Source organism: Sorex araneus, chromosome 5 (assembly GCF_027595985.1).
Source record: "Sorex araneus isolate mSorAra2 chromosome 5, mSorAra2.pri, whole genome shotgun sequence".
In the NCBI taxonomy this organism is placed as follows: Eukaryota; Metazoa; Chordata; class Mammalia; order Eulipotyphla; family Soricidae; genus Sorex; species Sorex araneus.
Window position 1 is genome coordinate 141419562 of NC_073306.1, and position 18001 is coordinate 141437562.

Below are 18001 nucleotides of genomic sequence, written 5' to 3' on the forward strand. Positions count from 1 at the left end.
TGGAGATTTTAAGGCTCCTATAGGTGGTAGAATGTTCCTACTGGGTTCTGAAACAAGCCTGTGAAAATTCTAATTTTTGGTGTAGTGGTGAAGTATTGCATCTGATACATTCACATCTGTCATATCTAATCTCCCCTTCCCCCAAATAAATCTACCTTGAGCCCCTTTCTGATAAAAATAAGACACATATTCACAGTTTCATGGAAATTAATAGGGGCATTGAGTTTGCTAGCAAAATGTTTCTCAGATATTATTAAGTTTTCATGGCACATGAATTCCTAGAGAGGGATTTTCTCTGTGTACGCCTATAGCTTATGTCTTAGTGTCAAGTTTTCTCCTTACTATAACTTTTGAGCATGCAACTGAGTTTTCATTATTTATTAACCCATTCTTAGGCTTATAATTGATATCATTTGCAAAGTAATATACTGTGTAGTAAACAGTTTTACCATATGCAATAATCCCTTTAGCTCTGTGTGTTTGCCTGATATTGAGCAAAGTTTATAGTAGAGAGACCAAGATTATCTTGTTTTTATTTTGAAAGGCCTACAGTATGCAGCCTTTCTCCAGGACAGCAACCCCAAACAAGGTGAACTAATTTTGCACTATGTTATTTTACTTTAATTCTGACTTTTTTTTTCTGTTTTTTTTTTCCTTGTTTGTTTGGTTTTGTATTGTATTTCTTTCTTTAGGCTGGCTTAAATACTCTTGCTACTATTGTTCATAAAACCCGTACTCTCTTTTTATTGCTTCTGGTTTTTGATTTTCTAGACGGTTTGCTTCTTTTACTTGACATCTCATGCATTGGTGTTGTGGATCGTTTCTAAGGTAGTCACTGACATCCAGTAAAGCCCAGTGGAAATGCAGACCTAGATTTCAAGTATGCAGTTTTGAATACTAAGAAACACCGTTTAAATGAATACATTCAGTTTGCTAAAACAAATTCTAGGCAACTCTGCCTATAACAAACATGTTTACATAATTTATACTTGAGAAAAATATTTTTATATAGAGTTTAATGGCCATTAGGCTTGATCTTTGCATGTTCTGTACAGTATAAACAGCTACATGTGTAGCGTAGACAGGACCTACATGCCCATTTCATTCTTTGCTCTTAGAAAATGGAGATAGTTACATATCATTCTATATACACATAGCCAGATGTCTCTTTGCCTTAACTTATTTTGAATTATACTTTCAGATTTTAATAGTTACAAAAGCACTATGTCTAGAGTTAAACACCTTATTGAAGGAAGAACAGTTGTCATCTTTTGTTTCATGGTGAAACAAAAGAGGAAAAGGATGGAAAGGATTTTTTTTTTTTAATCAACTTATCTAGCATCTCAAGAATCACAGGGACATGAATTAATATTTTAAAATGCAGGTGATTAAAGATGGCAATTTTATTTGTTATTAAAGAGTCAAAGATTAGCCACCCCAACTCTTTAAAAATGTTTCTGAACAACTTAAAACATTTTGAAATATTTTGTTTTAAATTTAGAAAGAGCCCATAAATTAGAAACAGATACCAAGTTATTTCTACTGAAACCTGACTTATCAATGTGCTTTCTATACAAAAATTATGAGCTAATGAAACTTGTACTTGTGCATTAAAGTGGACACAGCGGAGCCTGTTTGAGTGTAGCCAAGCACCACCTGTGCTGTGGGTCTCTGCGGTGCCAGTGTCATGCCCACTTTGTGGGACCTGTTTTCCCTACTATGTACAGATTAGGGTTTTATGTCAGATCACTGTTATACAACTCTTTTATTCTAGTAGTCTGACTAAAATCACCAAAGTTTGCAGGGGTTAGACATCAGTGGCAAATCACTGAAAATGATCAAGCTCTTTTATTACTTTGGTCTTTGAAGACTACCAGTTTTTTAATTAAAAAACAAGGTGAAAAGTTACATCTTTGTAGCATTTGCTGATTTACTTGTGCCTTGATGTGGGAAGTTTAAGTTGGAAAAGGTAATGTTTTTGGATAATTAGTCCAAAGATACATTTTGGACTGTTTCTCTGCTCTGGGCAAACAGTAATACATATAAGCCTTTTGTGCTGTACTGAAGCCCATTTGTTGGGGCAGGTCCTGATACTAGACCAAGCAAGAAAGATGCTCAGCCTTAGAGTCAGTGTGTAGACAGTGATTTGTAGAATGAAAAAGAATGGCAGAGCCCCTATGGAATTTTGAGAACTTCACTGGCATTGTTCTGACAACACTGAATATGGGTTTGACCCTAACTTACTTATTTACCATATCGGAGGAGGTTGATAATCAGCCCATCACTCCTACAGGTATTTTCAGTAAAAGTGAAGAGTGATATTAATAAAGGATTAATTCTAAAGGAATTTATATCTTCTTGTTTATGTTTAGATGGTACTGGCTTGTACCCCTCAAACAAGTATAATAAGGAAATAGTTGAAGAAAACCATAGTCTTGCAGTTATCTTTTACTTCCATCTAAAATTCCAATTAGAAAATAAACCTAATTTATGTACATATTTGGTATTGTCCTTTGGAAAATGTGATTAAAACCTTTTAGTTTCACATTTTCAATTTATTTTTAAAAATTCAACAGACCCTGAAAAATTGTTTACCTCTCAGAACATGGACATTCTGAATTCTGATTACTCTCTGTTCCCACAGTGTGCTAAGTACTTTATATATATACACGTGTGTGTATGTATATGTATATATACTTACACACACACACATAGACAGTTATTTTTAAGTAGAAGAAAAAGCAGGTTTGTTTGAAGTAAAATAGATGTTGGTTTGCAATATTCAGTTTTCTGAAGACGTCATTCCATAGATCTTATCTTAAAATGAAAGACATTGTTAGTACTGGGATTGGCTTTGGCAAAATTTATTTTTGGACTGGTTTTGCTCTCACATCACCTTATTTTCTAACTATTAATATGGTTTAGGAAAGAATTGCAAATTTAAAGAAACACTTTTCTGGGTATTTTTCCCTCTTGTTTAACACAGTAAATGTCTTCAATTGTTTATGATGCCTAACCTCTGATGGACTTTAGTTCAATTTTGTTCTTAGTCATTGCAGATACTGACAAAATGTCATACGAAATTATTTTGTATTTTTTGTAGGACTGGGAAACAGAAAATCATGACTGGTATTGTTTTGAATGCCATTTGCCTGGAGAGGTGTTGATATGTGACCTGTGTTTTCGTGTGTATCATTCCAAGTGTTTGTCTGATGAGTACAGGCTTAGAGACAGCAGTAGTCACTGGCAGTGCCCAGTTTGCAGGGTGAGTACCTATGAGCTTTCATGTGCTGGTCAGAGGGTTGGAATTCACTAATCATAGCTTCATGAAGATATCCCAGATTGTCTTGCCAGGTTAATGGATCAAAGTACTGGAGGGTGGGGGTTACCTACTGAAATGATGGCAAACAAACACAGAGCACTCATAGATGGGCAATAGAGAACACGCAACGTCTCCATTCTAATTACATAAAAATATACTTTCTTCCCTTATTTCACACTTTCCTCTGGATTTTGAGTACTTTAATGGAATACACTTTGGAAATCAAGAAACACCATACCAACCTCTGTTCAACAGTTATTCCTTTCTTTACTAACCTGCACAATTCATGCCATTCAGAAACCCACTTAGCAAAATTGTTGAAAACATTCTGAATCTACCACCCATATTATATTCCTATAACGTTGCCTTTATTCTTTGTCATATCATGGGTTAGTTTATTTCTTGCTTATATATTATTTGGAGGGTGGAAAAATGAAACAGTTGTATATAAAGAATTCTAATTATTTAAAGCATAATGAAATAGTCTGGTAGGTAAAATGGTTACTTTCTACAGTTCTTTTTATTTGCACATTGAAAAGTATACATGACTTTGCTTATTGACTGAGAAGAGTGTATGTGTGTGTGTGTGTGTGTGTGTGTGTGTGTACTGCAGGTTTGTGGTACTTGTTGGTTGTGTAGTTTGTGTATGTGTGTGCTATAGGTGTGTGATACCTAAATACTACATTGCATATGGCATTGAAGTTGATTTGTTAGGGATTATTTGATTGCAACCGCTGTTGTTTTGTTCTATTAAGCTACTTACTTGGAACTACACAAATTCCCCATTACTATGGGTGTATGAATGGGTTTTGTAGTACTAGTCAAAAATTTTGTCACCAGCTTGGTGGGCAAAACAAAGCATGAATACTAAAAAGTTATCCTTTTTATCTGTGCTTTTGTATTTCTTGGTATATACTTTTTCAGTTGACAGACAAAATTGTGTTAGCATTAAAATGATAATTACAACTTACTAGATGTCTAATGCTTGATAAATGGTAAATTTTCAAGTCTCCTTAACTTGTATCAGTGTGGAGCATCCAGTTGTTGTTCTAGACCATCTCTAAGCTCTAGAAGAATTTATGATATCCTCAAGAAATTAGTGTTGTCAGTGGTGTGGGAACTGCATTTATATTCATGTTTCTGTCTCAAATGTGGATTGTACATTTTAAGTTTTATCTTCTGCTCTCTAGGAATAAAGAGCTGATGAGATTTTTATGAATTTCAGCAATCTCACTAAGGCAGTAAAGACAGATTAAAGGGCGGTGGTGGTAGTGGGGACCACTGAAATCATACGAACTCCAGAATGCAGGGAACAAGATTCTGAGCTGCGTGTGCCTTTGCAGATGTTTATGGCCTGTGAATGTATAATTTTATGTTAGTCTTAACTTTCTTAGTAAAGAATTTAAACAAAACCAGACTTGATTAGGATGGTTAAAATGTGTTTTAGGGGGGCTGGAGTGATAGCACAGCGGGTAGGGCATTTGCCTTGCACGCGGTCGACCCGGGTTCGATTCCCAGCATCCCATATGGTCCCCTGAGCACCGCCAGGGGTAATTCCTGAGTGCAGAGCCAGGAGTAACCCCTGCGCATTGCCGGATGTGACCTAAAAAGCAAAAAAATAAAAGTGTTTTAGGTATTTTATATTCCTCATATAAAGAATAGAAATTGAATAATCACACTTCTGTGGAAAGTTATTTTTCACCATTAATAAATCTTGCTCCAGGATTCACTATCAGGTGTCATGTTCCTTTATTGTTGTTTGTTTTTAGGCCACATCCAGTGGGGGGTCAAGGTTTAGTCTTAGCTCAAGAGATTACTACCTTGATGGCACCATGTGAGCTGCCAGCGATTGAACCTGGGTTGGCGACATGCAAGGCAAGCATCTTTTGGTGTTTGTCACTTTGTATTTGTCAGATAGTCTCACATAGTTATATAATTACGCCACCATGAGGAATCCATGAAGAGTCACTGTTCACAGTCTTAGTATGATGTTGTTTGAGCTCTGCCTCGGTCAGGCTCAGAAAGCTCATGTTGGGCCTGGGGTGTAGGGTTTCATCTTGAACTTTCAAACACACAAGAGAAATCGTTAATTCTGTGCCATAGCTGCTCTACGGCTTGTGTCCTTCAGAAAACTGCCAGCTTTCTGGGAGAGAGATAATAAGCTTAAGATTGTTACGCCTCTATAAAGGCCTTGATTGATTTGTGTTTTTCTGTTTGTGAATCACACTTGATGGCACTAGGGTGGGTATCAGAGGCCTAACCATCAGGGGGACTGCCAGGGATTGAACCTTCAGCCTGTAGAGAGCTCTCTCTTCTTCGACCCTGATTTTTTTTAAAAACAAATTGTCAAGGGGTTGGAGTGGTAGCACAGCGGGTAAGGCGTTTGCCTTGCAAGCGGCCGACCCGGGTTCAATTCCCAGCATCCCATATGGTCCCCTGAGCACCGCCAGGGGTGATTCCTGAGTGCAGAGCCAGGAATAACCCCTGCACATTGCCAGTGTGACCCAAAAAAGCAAAAAAAAAAAAAAAAAGAAATTGTCAAAACTATCAGTAAATCAGTGTTCTTATATTCTAAAGTGAGACCAACTGATCAGATTTAAATAGTATTAGAACAAGAACCTGGAGCAGATAGCACAGCGGGTAGGGTGTTTGCCTTGCATGCGGTCAACCTGGGTTCGATTCCTCCATCCCTCTCGGAGAGTCTGGCAAGCTATTGAGAGTATCCCACCTGCATGGCAGAGCCTGGCAAGCTACCCGTGGCATATTCAATATGCCAAAAACAGTAACAAGAAGTCTCACAATGGAGACGTTACTGGTGCCCGCTCGAGCAAATTGATGAACAATGTGACGACAGTGCTACAGTGTTAGAACAAGAACCATGAGTCAGTAGAGAGAAACTTGGAACTATGGTTCCAGTTCAGAATAATAAGCTTTTGTTTTTCTTTTTAATTAATGTCTAGAAAGAAAATAAAGTGTAGATATTCTGAGGAATTTTGAAGGTCTAATGCCAAAGCCAGATTGGGGGAAGGGGGGAGGGGGGAGAGAGAGAGAGAGAGAGAGAGAGAGAGAGAGAGAGAGAGAGAGAGAGAGAGAAGAGAGGGAGGAAGGAAGGGAGGGAGGAAGGAAGGAAGGAAGGAAGGAAGGAAGGAAGGAAGGAAGGAAGGAAGGAAGGAAGGAAGGAAGGAAGGAAGGAAGGGAAGGACGGAGGGAGGGAGGGAGGGAGGGAGGGAGGGAGGGAGGGAGGGAGGGAGGGAGGGAGGGAGGGAGGGAGGGAGGGAGGGAGGGAGGGAGGGAGATTTCAGTTTAGGTGAAAGGACTTCCATCATTATGCCCTAACTTAGAAGATAAAACATTTCTTGTATTTTTTTTGTCACCAGAAGATTCTGATTTACTTTCTGTCCCTTACAATATTGAAGCCAGAAAATCAGAATAGTGTGTCTCTCAGCTGTTGATTATTATGATTTAGATCAAGACAGGGAGCTTAGGGGCCAGAGAAATAGTAAAGCTGATAGGTCACTTTCCTTGTACATGGCCAACTCCGATTCATCACTGGCATTCTGGAACACTGCAAGATGTAGCCCCCAAACAAGCAAGCAACAACAGCAACAATAAAAGCAGCTTAAGCTCTTCTAGCTGCTAGTCAGTTATCTTAGATTTAGTTTAGGACAGGCAGCTTATAGCTCATATATCTTGTTTCCAAAAGATTTTGAGTGATAGGAAATTTTCTCACTCTAAGGAAAATTACCAATTGTCATAATAAAACTTAATAATTGTATAATTCTGAGGATACATTTTTGGAATATTTTTGCCTTCTCCAAAAATAAACTATGAGACAGGATAGATTGTTACTGTAAAACAAGCCATGAGGCAGCCGGTGAAATGGCCTCATGTAGTAGAGTGTGCTCTCATCCCGTGTGTGTGAGGTCCAGGGTTTGATCCTGGCACCAGAACAAACAATAGAAACAAAAACATTGGGGCCAGAGTGATAGCACTGCGGGTAGGGCGTTTGCCTTGCACGCGGCCGACCCGGGTTCGATCCCCGGCATCCCATATGGTCCCCCAAGCACTGCTAGGAATAATTCCTGAGTGCAAAGCCAGGAGTAACCCCTGAGCATCGCTGGGTGCGACCCAAAAAGCAAAAAAAAAAAAAAAAAAAAAAAACATACCACAAAAGTAGCCTGTAAGTATCAGGCTAGTGTTTTGCTTTGAAAGGTTCAAGTAAAGTTCTTTGTCTTTGTCACACCTTTGTTCAGGAGAGCTCTCATCTTTAAAAAAAAAGAAAGAAAAATTAATTTTTTTTCCAGTTTAATAATGTAGAGGAGGATAAGGGAACACCCAGTGTACTGGTGCTGTAACTTAGTAGGCGACTGTTCTGGCAAGGCCTCTCTGGCTGTGTGTGCAGGGATCTCAGTCTGTGTCTCTGTACAGCTCCTATTCTCTACCGAGTATGTGACTAGTCTGTCTCTGCTCACAGGTGTCGCACACTCCTGTTTCTGCATGCCAGTGAGTAAAGCAGAGCTTCTTAAAATGCTTCCACTTGCTCTGACAAACCCTTTCTGCCTAAGAAATTGTTACACAACTCTGGAGATACACATGCATAAAAATAGGTATACAACTAGAACATTTTCTGATATTTATAAGAAATCTATTTCTTAGTTTTAACGATTTTTCATGCATTTCCTCTTATAGTCACTTATGTGAAATTTAAAGGTTCAGAGTGTGGCTCAGTGGTACCAGTGAATGCCTTACATGGGTGTGATTCCTGTTGTCATGGACCCAAATGAAAAAGGGGTGTATCCCCGTGCATCGACTCTCATCGACGCATGTGGGTAGACCACCCAGGGGTTCCTCACGTGTCCTGTTCACTGTGAGGGGCAGTCTGCTCACTGTAAGCTATTTTGTAGGAAACTGAGAAAACCAACTTTAAACTGAAATTTGCTTTTAAGATCCAATTTACTCAAATAATCTTATTTTTAAAACAGTATTTAGCAGTGGCTAAAGATCCTTCCAACTGGGTTGAATCCCCTGCACCATCTGTGTTTTCCCTAAATACTTGTAAGGGTCATTCCTGAGTGTGGAGCTAGGAATAACCCCTGAGCACTGCTGAATGTGGCCCCGGCCTCCCCATCCATCTCCAAAAAAGCAGAACATGCTGCTTATAGCTAAGTATATTCTTAAAAGAAAGAAAATTGGGCCAGAGAGATACTCAGTAGGCTCTAGAGCACATGCTTTACCTGAAGGACTCTCAGATTCAATCACCAGCACTACATGTGGTCCCTGGAGCACTGCCAGGAGTGAGCCCTGAGCAGCAAGACAGGTAGAGCCTCTAAGCACTGCTGGGTATAACCCAAAAAAGAAAAAGAATTAATTTGTGTATTGATTCATGACTAATGTGGGGGGCACCTTGATAATCTTCACAGAATAAATTTACTGAAGTGAAACCCTTAAATTTGAAGAGGAGGCATTTCCAGTTCTTGATTTTTTTTTTTTTTTGCTTTTCAGAAGGGACTAGCCATGTAAATGATCATGAAAGTATTTTACAGTTATTTTACAGTTTGTCACCAGTATTATAGAATACAGATGGATGTATCATTTAAATTTTACTTCATTTTCATGTCAAATCATAGTCTTTTTATTCTTTATGCTGTAGTTTTGGAAACATAGGCCTGTGTAGTGTACACAGCCTGTACATGCAAGCGTGTGTGTGTGTGTGTGTGTGTGTGTGTGTGTGCATGTATAAATGTGTGTGAGCCTTTTGTTACACATGTGAAGGTGAGTAATGTGGGATGGGTACGTCAGTGTGTGCTTGCATGGCATCTTTTCTGGCACTGACCTCGGTACCTGCTTGGTATCATGATACTGTTTGAGTTAGACCTTTTTAAAAATAAGAACATGAGCAAGGACTAGAGCGATAGCACAGCAGGTAGGGTGTTTGCCTTGCACACTTCGGACCTGGGTTCAATTCCCAGCATCCCATAATGTTCCCTCGAGCACCACCAGAAGTAATTTCTGAGTGCATGAGCCAGGAGTCACCCCTGTGCGGAAAAACAAGGAAAAAAAAAGAGCATGAGCAAGAGAATGATATGATATCCAAAAGCACTGCCATTACTCATTTGCACCTTGTGGCCTTTTAGAGCAGCACTGTATTGTAGTAGCCTTCTCTGTGGGGAATGGGGATGTTCTCTCTGTCCACTGAGGATGTGTGCCACTGTGATTTGGGAAACTGGGACAGTGGATTTCTGTCAGCACATGCTGCTTCAGGCTTCCTACTATGTTAGTGTGGCTTTAGAACACATACGTTTCAAATGCCTGTGCTACTCCAAGAAAAAGTCTGTTTAGTATAAAAATTAGCCTGGAGTTTATTTATTTTGCCCTATTAAACCTTTTAACTTGGAAGAGTTTTAAAGGGAGGACAAAAGTCAGCTTTTTTTTTTTTTAAGCCTTACTGTCCTGTCCCCGTACCACCTTCCCATCCCCACACAGACATATAGGAGCCAGGTATAAAGTGCACATTGAAACATTGCATCTTGGCTGTGAGATGCAGTGTATAATATGGCCATGTAAAATCAAGACACTGCAGTAAACCCTGCATCCTCTCCCTAGTAATGGATGGAGTACGGTGTAATAGTGTTGCATCCTGTTCATTAGATGGAGATGATGATTCAACTTCACCAGAGCTACTTCCTTCTTTCAGGTAGATGCAACACATTGTAGCACGCTGCATCCTTCCATGAGATACAGAATATTGGGCTGAATTGATATCTCAGGAAGCTGAGTGATGCTCTGGAGGCCCAAGTTAGATCCTTGGTACTTAAGCAGGTTCCCCAAGTCCTACTAGGGCTAACCTCTGAATTCAGAGCTGAGAGTTACTTCACCTGAGCATAAGCTCGGTAGTCTAAGGGTTACTCCTCCCTCCAGAAAGATACAAAATGTATATGAGACAGTCTAGCACCCTTGTGTACTATCAGATGGTGTTTCTTGATCCTAGGTGTCATGATCCATGTGATACAGTGCGGCAAATTTTTACATAGTTCCCTAATCTGATTGTGCTGCTTTTACTCAGATTCTGGTATGTGTAGAAAGAATAATTTAGGAGAGTAAGGGTTGTAGGGAAAAATAATAGTTGGTAGTCTTCAGTTTGTTTTGAAAGATGCAGTAAAAGTGGGTCCAGCCCAGTTTTCTTGCATGTTTTAATAATTTCAAATTCTTTACATAAGTGTTTTATTTTCATAACCTAAGAGTAATTATAAAGTCATATTTTTGCTCCATTAAAAACCAGATAGATAAAATGTTTTCCATTTTGACTGAACTAGGCTGTAAAGGACAATGGAAGCACATGGACAGCATTCGTTCAAAATGCACAGTGTTGCATGGTGAATCCTTTCTGCAGTGTTCATCTTAGAATTTTATAATCTAAAATTTAAGCATTTTTGTATTCTTTTTGTACTTAGACAAGCTGTGGTTCACTTTGCACCCCATTGGTGACATTTATTGTAATTTTATGAAAAAATAAGTTTAGGGACTGGAGAGACAGCTGTGGGGTTAGGGCACTTGCCTTGCACATGACCCACCGTGGTTTCATCACAAGGCACCTACTGGATACAGCCCCAAAACAAACAGAATCAGTTAAGGCCACAAAATTAAAAGTTGCTAATTTACAATAATGGCTGGAAGATATATTATTCCAGTATGTCATTAAAAACTGGAAAATAACTAGCCCCTCACACATGTTTTGTTTTTTGTTTTTTATTCTTTGGGTCACACATAGCGATGCACAAGGGTTACTCCTGGCTCATGCACTCAGGAATCACTCCTGGCGGTGCTCGGTGGACCATATGGGATGCTGGGAATCGAACCCGGGTCGACCATGTGCAAGGCAAATGCCCTACCGCCAGCCCCCACCTCACACATGTTTTGAATGGCATTTCTCTGTTTAAAAATCGCACAGTTTACAATTTGTGTTAATAGATCAGTTACATGGTGAGTTGGCTTAGCCCACTAGTAAAATACAGAGGCACAAGAAAAATAGACAAGGAAATAAGACAGAACCAAAGTGGAATTATTGAGAAATAGAAAAATGATAAAATCAGTTGCAATTAAAGGTGGGAATTTACTTCTGAATCTCTCATTGCTTTGAGTATGTTAAAAAAAAAGTTTATTTGTTCCTAAAGTAGGGAAAATGCCCACTTAATGTTCAAAATCAAGTGATATAGAATGCTAAATGGAAATACTTTTTTAATTTTATTTTTTGCTTTTTGGGTCACACCCGGCATTGCACAAGGTTACTCCTGGCTCTGCACTCAAGAATTACTCCTGGCGGTGCTTGGGGGGACCATATGGGATGCTGGGATTTGAACCCGGGCCAGCTGCATGCAAGGCAAATGCCCAACTCGCTGTACCATTGCTCCAGCCCCTAAATGGAAATACTTTTAACATAGTTTTCCTGTATTTTGACAATAAAACTCACTTCTTGCTTTCTAGGGTAGTCTTTATTAGCATGGTGGAAATAGTATTTTTGCTTGAAAGTATAGTAACTTCGCCTCAGAATTTATATTTACACATTTGGAATACAGTTTGGATTTTTAAATATTAAATAGAAGTTGTGAAGGTTTTTTCTTTTAGTGGAAAAAAATCATATTTTTACAGCTTTTGAAAACAACTCTTTGACAACACAAGTAGAAATTTAATTTCAAAAGATCTTAAAAAGGTTTTTTTTTTCACTGTTGATCACAAGCTTGATTAAATGAAGAAGTAATGGGAGCATTGTTAAGACCTGAGGTAGGTCTAAAGGCTGACCCTAGCGCTGGAAGGAGTCAAGTATGGGCTCTGCAGACAGGAGACCCTGCTTCCATTTCCCGCACTGCATGGTCCCCTGACCATGGAGTCACCCCTGAGAACTAAGCCAGAAGTAGCCCTCGGAGCGGCACCAGCTGTGAACCCCAAAGTGGAAGATGTCTCTGTAAGACTACTCCGGACCCAAGCAGACAAAAAAAATGTCTCCCCCTGCCAATGAGTCTGATAAACCAGCCTTGGTGAGAAGGGCTAGAGTGTGAGTGTGGAATTTCTGGGTGATGGTATATTTGGTCTTTGAGCTTATCTTTTGGAGCTCTTGTAGAACCTTAATTGAATTTTAGCTTTTGATTTTAACTCTAAGGGATTAAGTAGATAATATTCAGGCTGGCTCCTATATCAAATAGTTATAATTTAATCTAGATAAACAGGAAACTCTTTGTTTCCAGTATTAATGAATTGAAAATTTTGTTCACGTGCACAATTTCTTCTTATTGTCTGCAAATTCGTGGTTTTGTTGGGTTCATTAAACAGAGCAGGTGGTGTTCATTTCATGACCCCCAGAGACATGCCACTGGTTTACAAGATCGGGGGAAAAAGACTTAACTCTATTGGGGCATGTATTCTGCCTCTTATCTTTTGATCTAATTTTTTTTTTTTTTTTTTTTTTTTTTTTTTTTTGCTTTTTGGGTCACACCTGGCGATGCACAGGGGTTACTCCTGGCTCTGCACTCAGGAATTACCCCTGGCCGTGCTCAGGGGACCATATGGGATGCTGGGATTTGAACCCGGGTCGGCCGCGTGCAAGGCAAACGCCCTACCCGCTGTGCTATCTCTCCAGCCCCTTGATCTAATTTCTTTACAGGCCACTGTTTTCTGGAAAAGGGAAGAAACCATAGATGCAAAATCTGTGATTATCCCATCTTTTTCTTACTATCAAACCCCAAGTCATTGAGGGGTTTCAGGTTCCCCCCCAAATGCATTTGCTTTTGAATGAAAGTCCTGTCATGCACATACATCCCTTTTACTAAAAATATTGTAGTTGTTTCTTTGTGACTGTGGATATAGTCATGAATTTAGAAACCATGTATGTTTTTATAATACCAATAATTTTTGTGACCTATAGTTTGAGGCGGTGCTTTAACAGTTGATATAGCATGCTGGAATGACCACACAATGCTGAGGAAGCCGAGACTTGCTGGCCTTCCATGGAAAGGAGTTGAGTTCATCACAGATAACACCCAGTGCTGTTCTGAAAATCTGGAACCAATTTCCCAAGTAGGGAGAGACCAGTGAGTTGGGTCCTGTTTCCCAGCATGGACCAAGAGTCCGCCTCAAGATGTTCTTAGTATTTGGAACTACCATCTGACTTCTGAGCCTTATCTATGACAAGAAGGCATACTGTGACAGCATAAGGGAGATCGGTAAACTTAAGTTGCTTTAAGTTAAAACTACTATGCCAGAAACGCAGTGACTTCTGCTAGGTTGGGTCTGGGAGACTGGGTGGAGCTGCAGGGAATTCACGTGGTTGTAAAGGCATTCCACAGGCAGCAGTGAGTTTCCCAGTGCTTAGGAGGAGAGATGCTGCTCGCTGCTTTGGGCATCGTGTCAGCACTAGGGGTGAACAAGCATAAGTACATCTTTAGAAAATGGTCCTAGAAAGTAGCTGTCACGATGGGCTGCTGGAGCTACCATTGCCTCAGGGAGAAAAATGGCTGGTCTTTAGGTGACTTCCTCCTTGTCAGTTCTCTTGTTAGTTTCACATATTTGGGTTTCTTAGCAGTTCTTTGTATCCCATTGTTTCAGGTGGTTGTGGAGAGCTCCCTAGAGCCTCCTACTTGCCACAGTAGCACAGCAGTTTATGTGCAGATAGGATTCTTTCTGACTCTTTTCTGTTCTGGATTGCAAATAGTTTTGTAGAGGAGAGTCTGGAACCCCTGATGTCTGAAACGATGTAGGTGACTTACCTGCAGACCCATTTCTCCAACAGAGGCCACCTGTATCAGAGCGGTGTGGTGTGTGCAAGGTTAGCAGTCCGTCTTGGGCAGGACATGGGAATCCTCTGCTCCAGCAGGTACCTATGATTGTAAGCTCACTACGGTGAGCCCTTAATTATTAGAGGTCATCGGCGCTTTCTAGGTATACTTGTCATTTGAATGTTTCATAAGCCAGAAGCATACAAAGTAGTCACATTTTAGATGGACCTCATATTTTGTTTTCCAGCCACATAGTCAAGTGAAGTATTCGTTGTATTCATTGAATAGTAAAATGCCAGATCCTGTCCTAGCCAGGGATGCACAAGACTGCATTACTATATTCCTTTTTGTGGCATCCACCTGTACTCATCTAACTTGGAACTATCCATAATTGGTATAACACTCTTACTCAAAAAGATGTCTAACATTTCCCCCTTAGACACTTCTGTAATCCAGTATCAGCCTTGTGATTATTGACATATATGAAGTAGTTGCAAGGATTGAAGTGGGGGTGAGGGGAGAGATGTGACTCAATTTATGCCTTGTATGCATGAGTCTTGGGTTTTCAGCACTGGGGTTAAAAAAAAAAAGAAAAGAAAAGAAAGAAAATGGTTGCAACCACTTTGGCCATGTCATAGAAAGTTTCTTGATTATTTGTAGATGTTTAACAGAATTTAAAGGGCTATTTTTACCTGGCAAGCTACTGAGAGTTTCCTGCCCACATGGGAAGGCCTGGCAAGTTCCCTGTGGCGTATTCATATGCCAAAACCAGTAACAATAATGGGTCTTATTCCCCTGACCCTGAAAGAGCCTCCAGTGCAGCATTGATGGGAAGGACGAGTAAAGAGAGGCTGCTAAAATCTCAGGGCTAGGACAAATGGAGACATTACCGAGAACGTTCGAGAAATTCAATGATCAATGAGATGATGATGATGATGATGATGATGATTTTTACTATGATGGATTCTAAGCTGTGCCCTTTTTGCAAGGAGGCCTTTATTATAATTCTTTCATGTCAAGGAAAGAATTCAATCTGGGACTGCAGTGTACAGGGGATCGGGCACTTGCCTGGCATGTGACTGATCTGGATTCAGTCCCCAACCCCACATACAGTCCCCTAAGCCCCATCAGGAGTGATCCCTGAGCACAGAGCTAGGGGCACTGCCAGATATCAACACCACCCCTCTCCTCTCCTCTCCCCCCCACTCACCCTCCTCACCAAAAAAAAAAAAGAATAGCAGTGATGCTGTACTTTCAGTCAGGTAGCTATTTATCAAGCGGCTGTTACTGATTTGTTTTTGACAGGAACCAATAGAAACACTTCACTGGCAAGTACAGAGCCAACAGCACCCAACACCTTATTAACCAGGGAGTCTCATGGGGGCAGTGCTGGGACAGAAGCTCAGTGCTATATTGATTTCCTTTGTGAAATACTGACTACTGCAAAGTCTTAGCCCACAAATATAACATCTGTGAATATATTTTTGATTGTTTTGGGCTCACACCTGAAGTGCAGGGCAAGTGCCCTACCTGCTGTGGTATTGCTCTAGTCCACGGGAATACATTTTATAGCAAAGGCTTTTGTCGCTACACATTGTTAGGAGTTTCTATCTGTTCAGAGCCCTCTCTTTGGCCTGCTTCAGTTCACGGAACAAGCCCCTTCGCCCACCCTACCAGACTGGGAGGAATGCATCCCAGGTGCCTGGCAGTCAAAGTCCAGGTCAGGGCTCTGTGCCTTCCGGGGCCACGTTCACTTCCCAGCCTAAGTGCCTGTGTGGATCTCAGTTCTTGTCCTACCTTTTCTGCACAATTCAATTTTTGTCCCCAGAGAAATTCTCTGCTTGGGCTGGACCTGTCATTAAGAAAGAAAGATAAGGGGGGCCGGAGCGATAGCACAGCGGGTAGGGCGTTTGCCTTGCACGCGGCCGACCCAGGTTCGATCCCCGGCATCCCATATGGTCCCCCAAGCACCACCAGGAGTAATTCCTGAGTGCAAAGCCATGAGTAACCCCTGAGCATCGCTGGGTGTGACCCAAAAAGCAAAAAAAAAAAAAAAAAAAGAAAGAAAGATAAGGGCTGGGGAGGCAGTTCAAGAGTGTAGCTTTGCCAGGAGGGAGCTCCATGGTCTCCATGGTCACCCCCTCCCCCCTCCCCTAGCATTGCATGGTTCACCAAGCACTGCTGAGAGCAGCTCCTAAGTACATAGCCCGAAATAGCCTCTGAGCATCGCTAAATGTGGTCCCCAAATCAAAATAAAAATAATTATGGTGGTTGTAATAATAAAAGATGAAATAAAACAAACAAGTATCCTAAAGGCTTGCAATAAAAAATCGACCATCTTAACTGTGAAAGTCCCATATGACCCAGACCCTTGACATGTGTAATGAGCAACTGAAAAGAATCAGTCAGTGGTTGTAACATGAGGTGTGTCCCAGTTTCTGTCAGCAAGCACATGGGAGACTTCGTGGAGCTGTAGAATCTAAGGGTTCTGATAAGGCAGAAGCAGAAGATGCCCTCCCTCATGTATGCATATGTGGGGATGCCCATCAGGACTGCATGTTAGGCCTGTAAATGCCAACTCCTCTGATTAGTCTTAGCAGAACCCTGGGGATGGCACTTAGACCTAACTGATGGTTTCTTCTCTTTTGGGTGGGATTTATACTATGAAGCTTCACACATGTCTTGAATAGACTGACAGATGAACTTGTATGTCCCACTGACAAACATGACCTTTGGACCCCCCCCCCCCATTTTTACCTCTCTCCCCTCAGTCAACCATGAATGACTTCTGTTTTCTTTCCCAGATAAAGTTATGCCTGTTCCAGAACTTCATATGAATAGACATTAGTGACTTTAATTTATTGGGAGTTTTGGGGACCATGTCTGGTATTCAGGGGCTACTGCTTTTGTTATGCTTAGGGATCACTCCTGGTGGGGCTCAGGGGACCCCATCTGGTGTCAGGAATTGAACCAGGCTTGGCCATGTGTAAGCAAGTGCTTAATCCCAGTTCTCTCTCTGTGGCCCCATCTGGTTTTAATGGATTTTTCCAAGTGGTTCTAATGCTCAACCAAAGTGTAGGGCATCTGAATCTGGTAGCACTTTATTACATGAGGAATCTGCCCTCCTGCCATGGTACAAGAAGCTAATACTTGGAAGTACTCTGAGCTGAGAGGGCTAAGAAGAAAGTGTGGTCTATGAGATCATATGGACCCTTTTTCCTTTTGCATTTTGCTGAACCAGTTTTTCTCAGGCCTCATGTCACCACATTTAATTGCACATAGGAGCAAATTACCCTGATTCAAAGTTGATTTAAATATGATATAAAATCAAGTTTCTGTCCTGCTTTAGTTTTGCAAAAGTAAGACTCAACCTGGATTCTGTGTATTTAATGTCTTCCCCAAAAGAAGAGCCTGTTGCTTCACATGTTTCAGCATAAAGTGTTGGTTGGATTTTCCTTGAGTAAATTATATATTTATTTAAAGAATTTAAGCAGATGAAACCAAAGTAAGCATGTAGCATCCATGTTCATAGAGACTGGAAAATAGGCCTTTGCTTAAACACGAACATTTTAATCCTAAGATCCCGAAACTTAAACACTGCATAGAGTTTTCTCTCCCATTTCACACAAAGAACTGGGGTGTCTCAGCTACAGTGCTATTTCAATTATAGGACTGCAATTTTGCCTGTAGAGAAACATTGATTTCTTTCATTTCTTCCTAAGGCTCTACAAACAAGAATTTAGCAAGTGATTTAACTTTGAAGTATTTCCTAAGTTCATATTTAGACCTTTTTGGGTTTGAGACAGTCAGGGAAAATCCAGAGAGGAAGAGCATCTCCCTCCTGCTTAATTCCACACACGACAGTATCTGTGCCCATTACAGAAGTTATGAAATTATAAAATTGTGCCCATTT

General features: G+C 40.6%; 1 protein-coding gene across 10 annotated transcripts in view; it reads left to right on the top strand.

Moving 5' to 3' along the window:
• The window catches only part of ZMYND11 (zinc finger MYND-type containing 11), a 99655-nt gene that overhangs the window by 61268 nt on the left and 20386 nt on the right, over positions 1-18001 (top strand). For 8 of the 10 annotated variants that reach the window (XM_055138161.1, XM_055138155.1, XM_055138159.1 and 5 more), the window contains 2 exons: positions 545-589; positions 3104-3265. The exons of 1 other annotated variant lie outside the window; for it this stretch is intronic. In XM_055138161.1, the coding sequence (XP_054994136.1) occupies positions 545-589; positions 3104-3265 (207 nt within the window). The remainder of the gene's footprint in view (positions 1-544; positions 590-3103; positions 3266-18001) is intronic. One more of the 10 variants, XM_055138163.1, reaches the window with a different exon arrangement.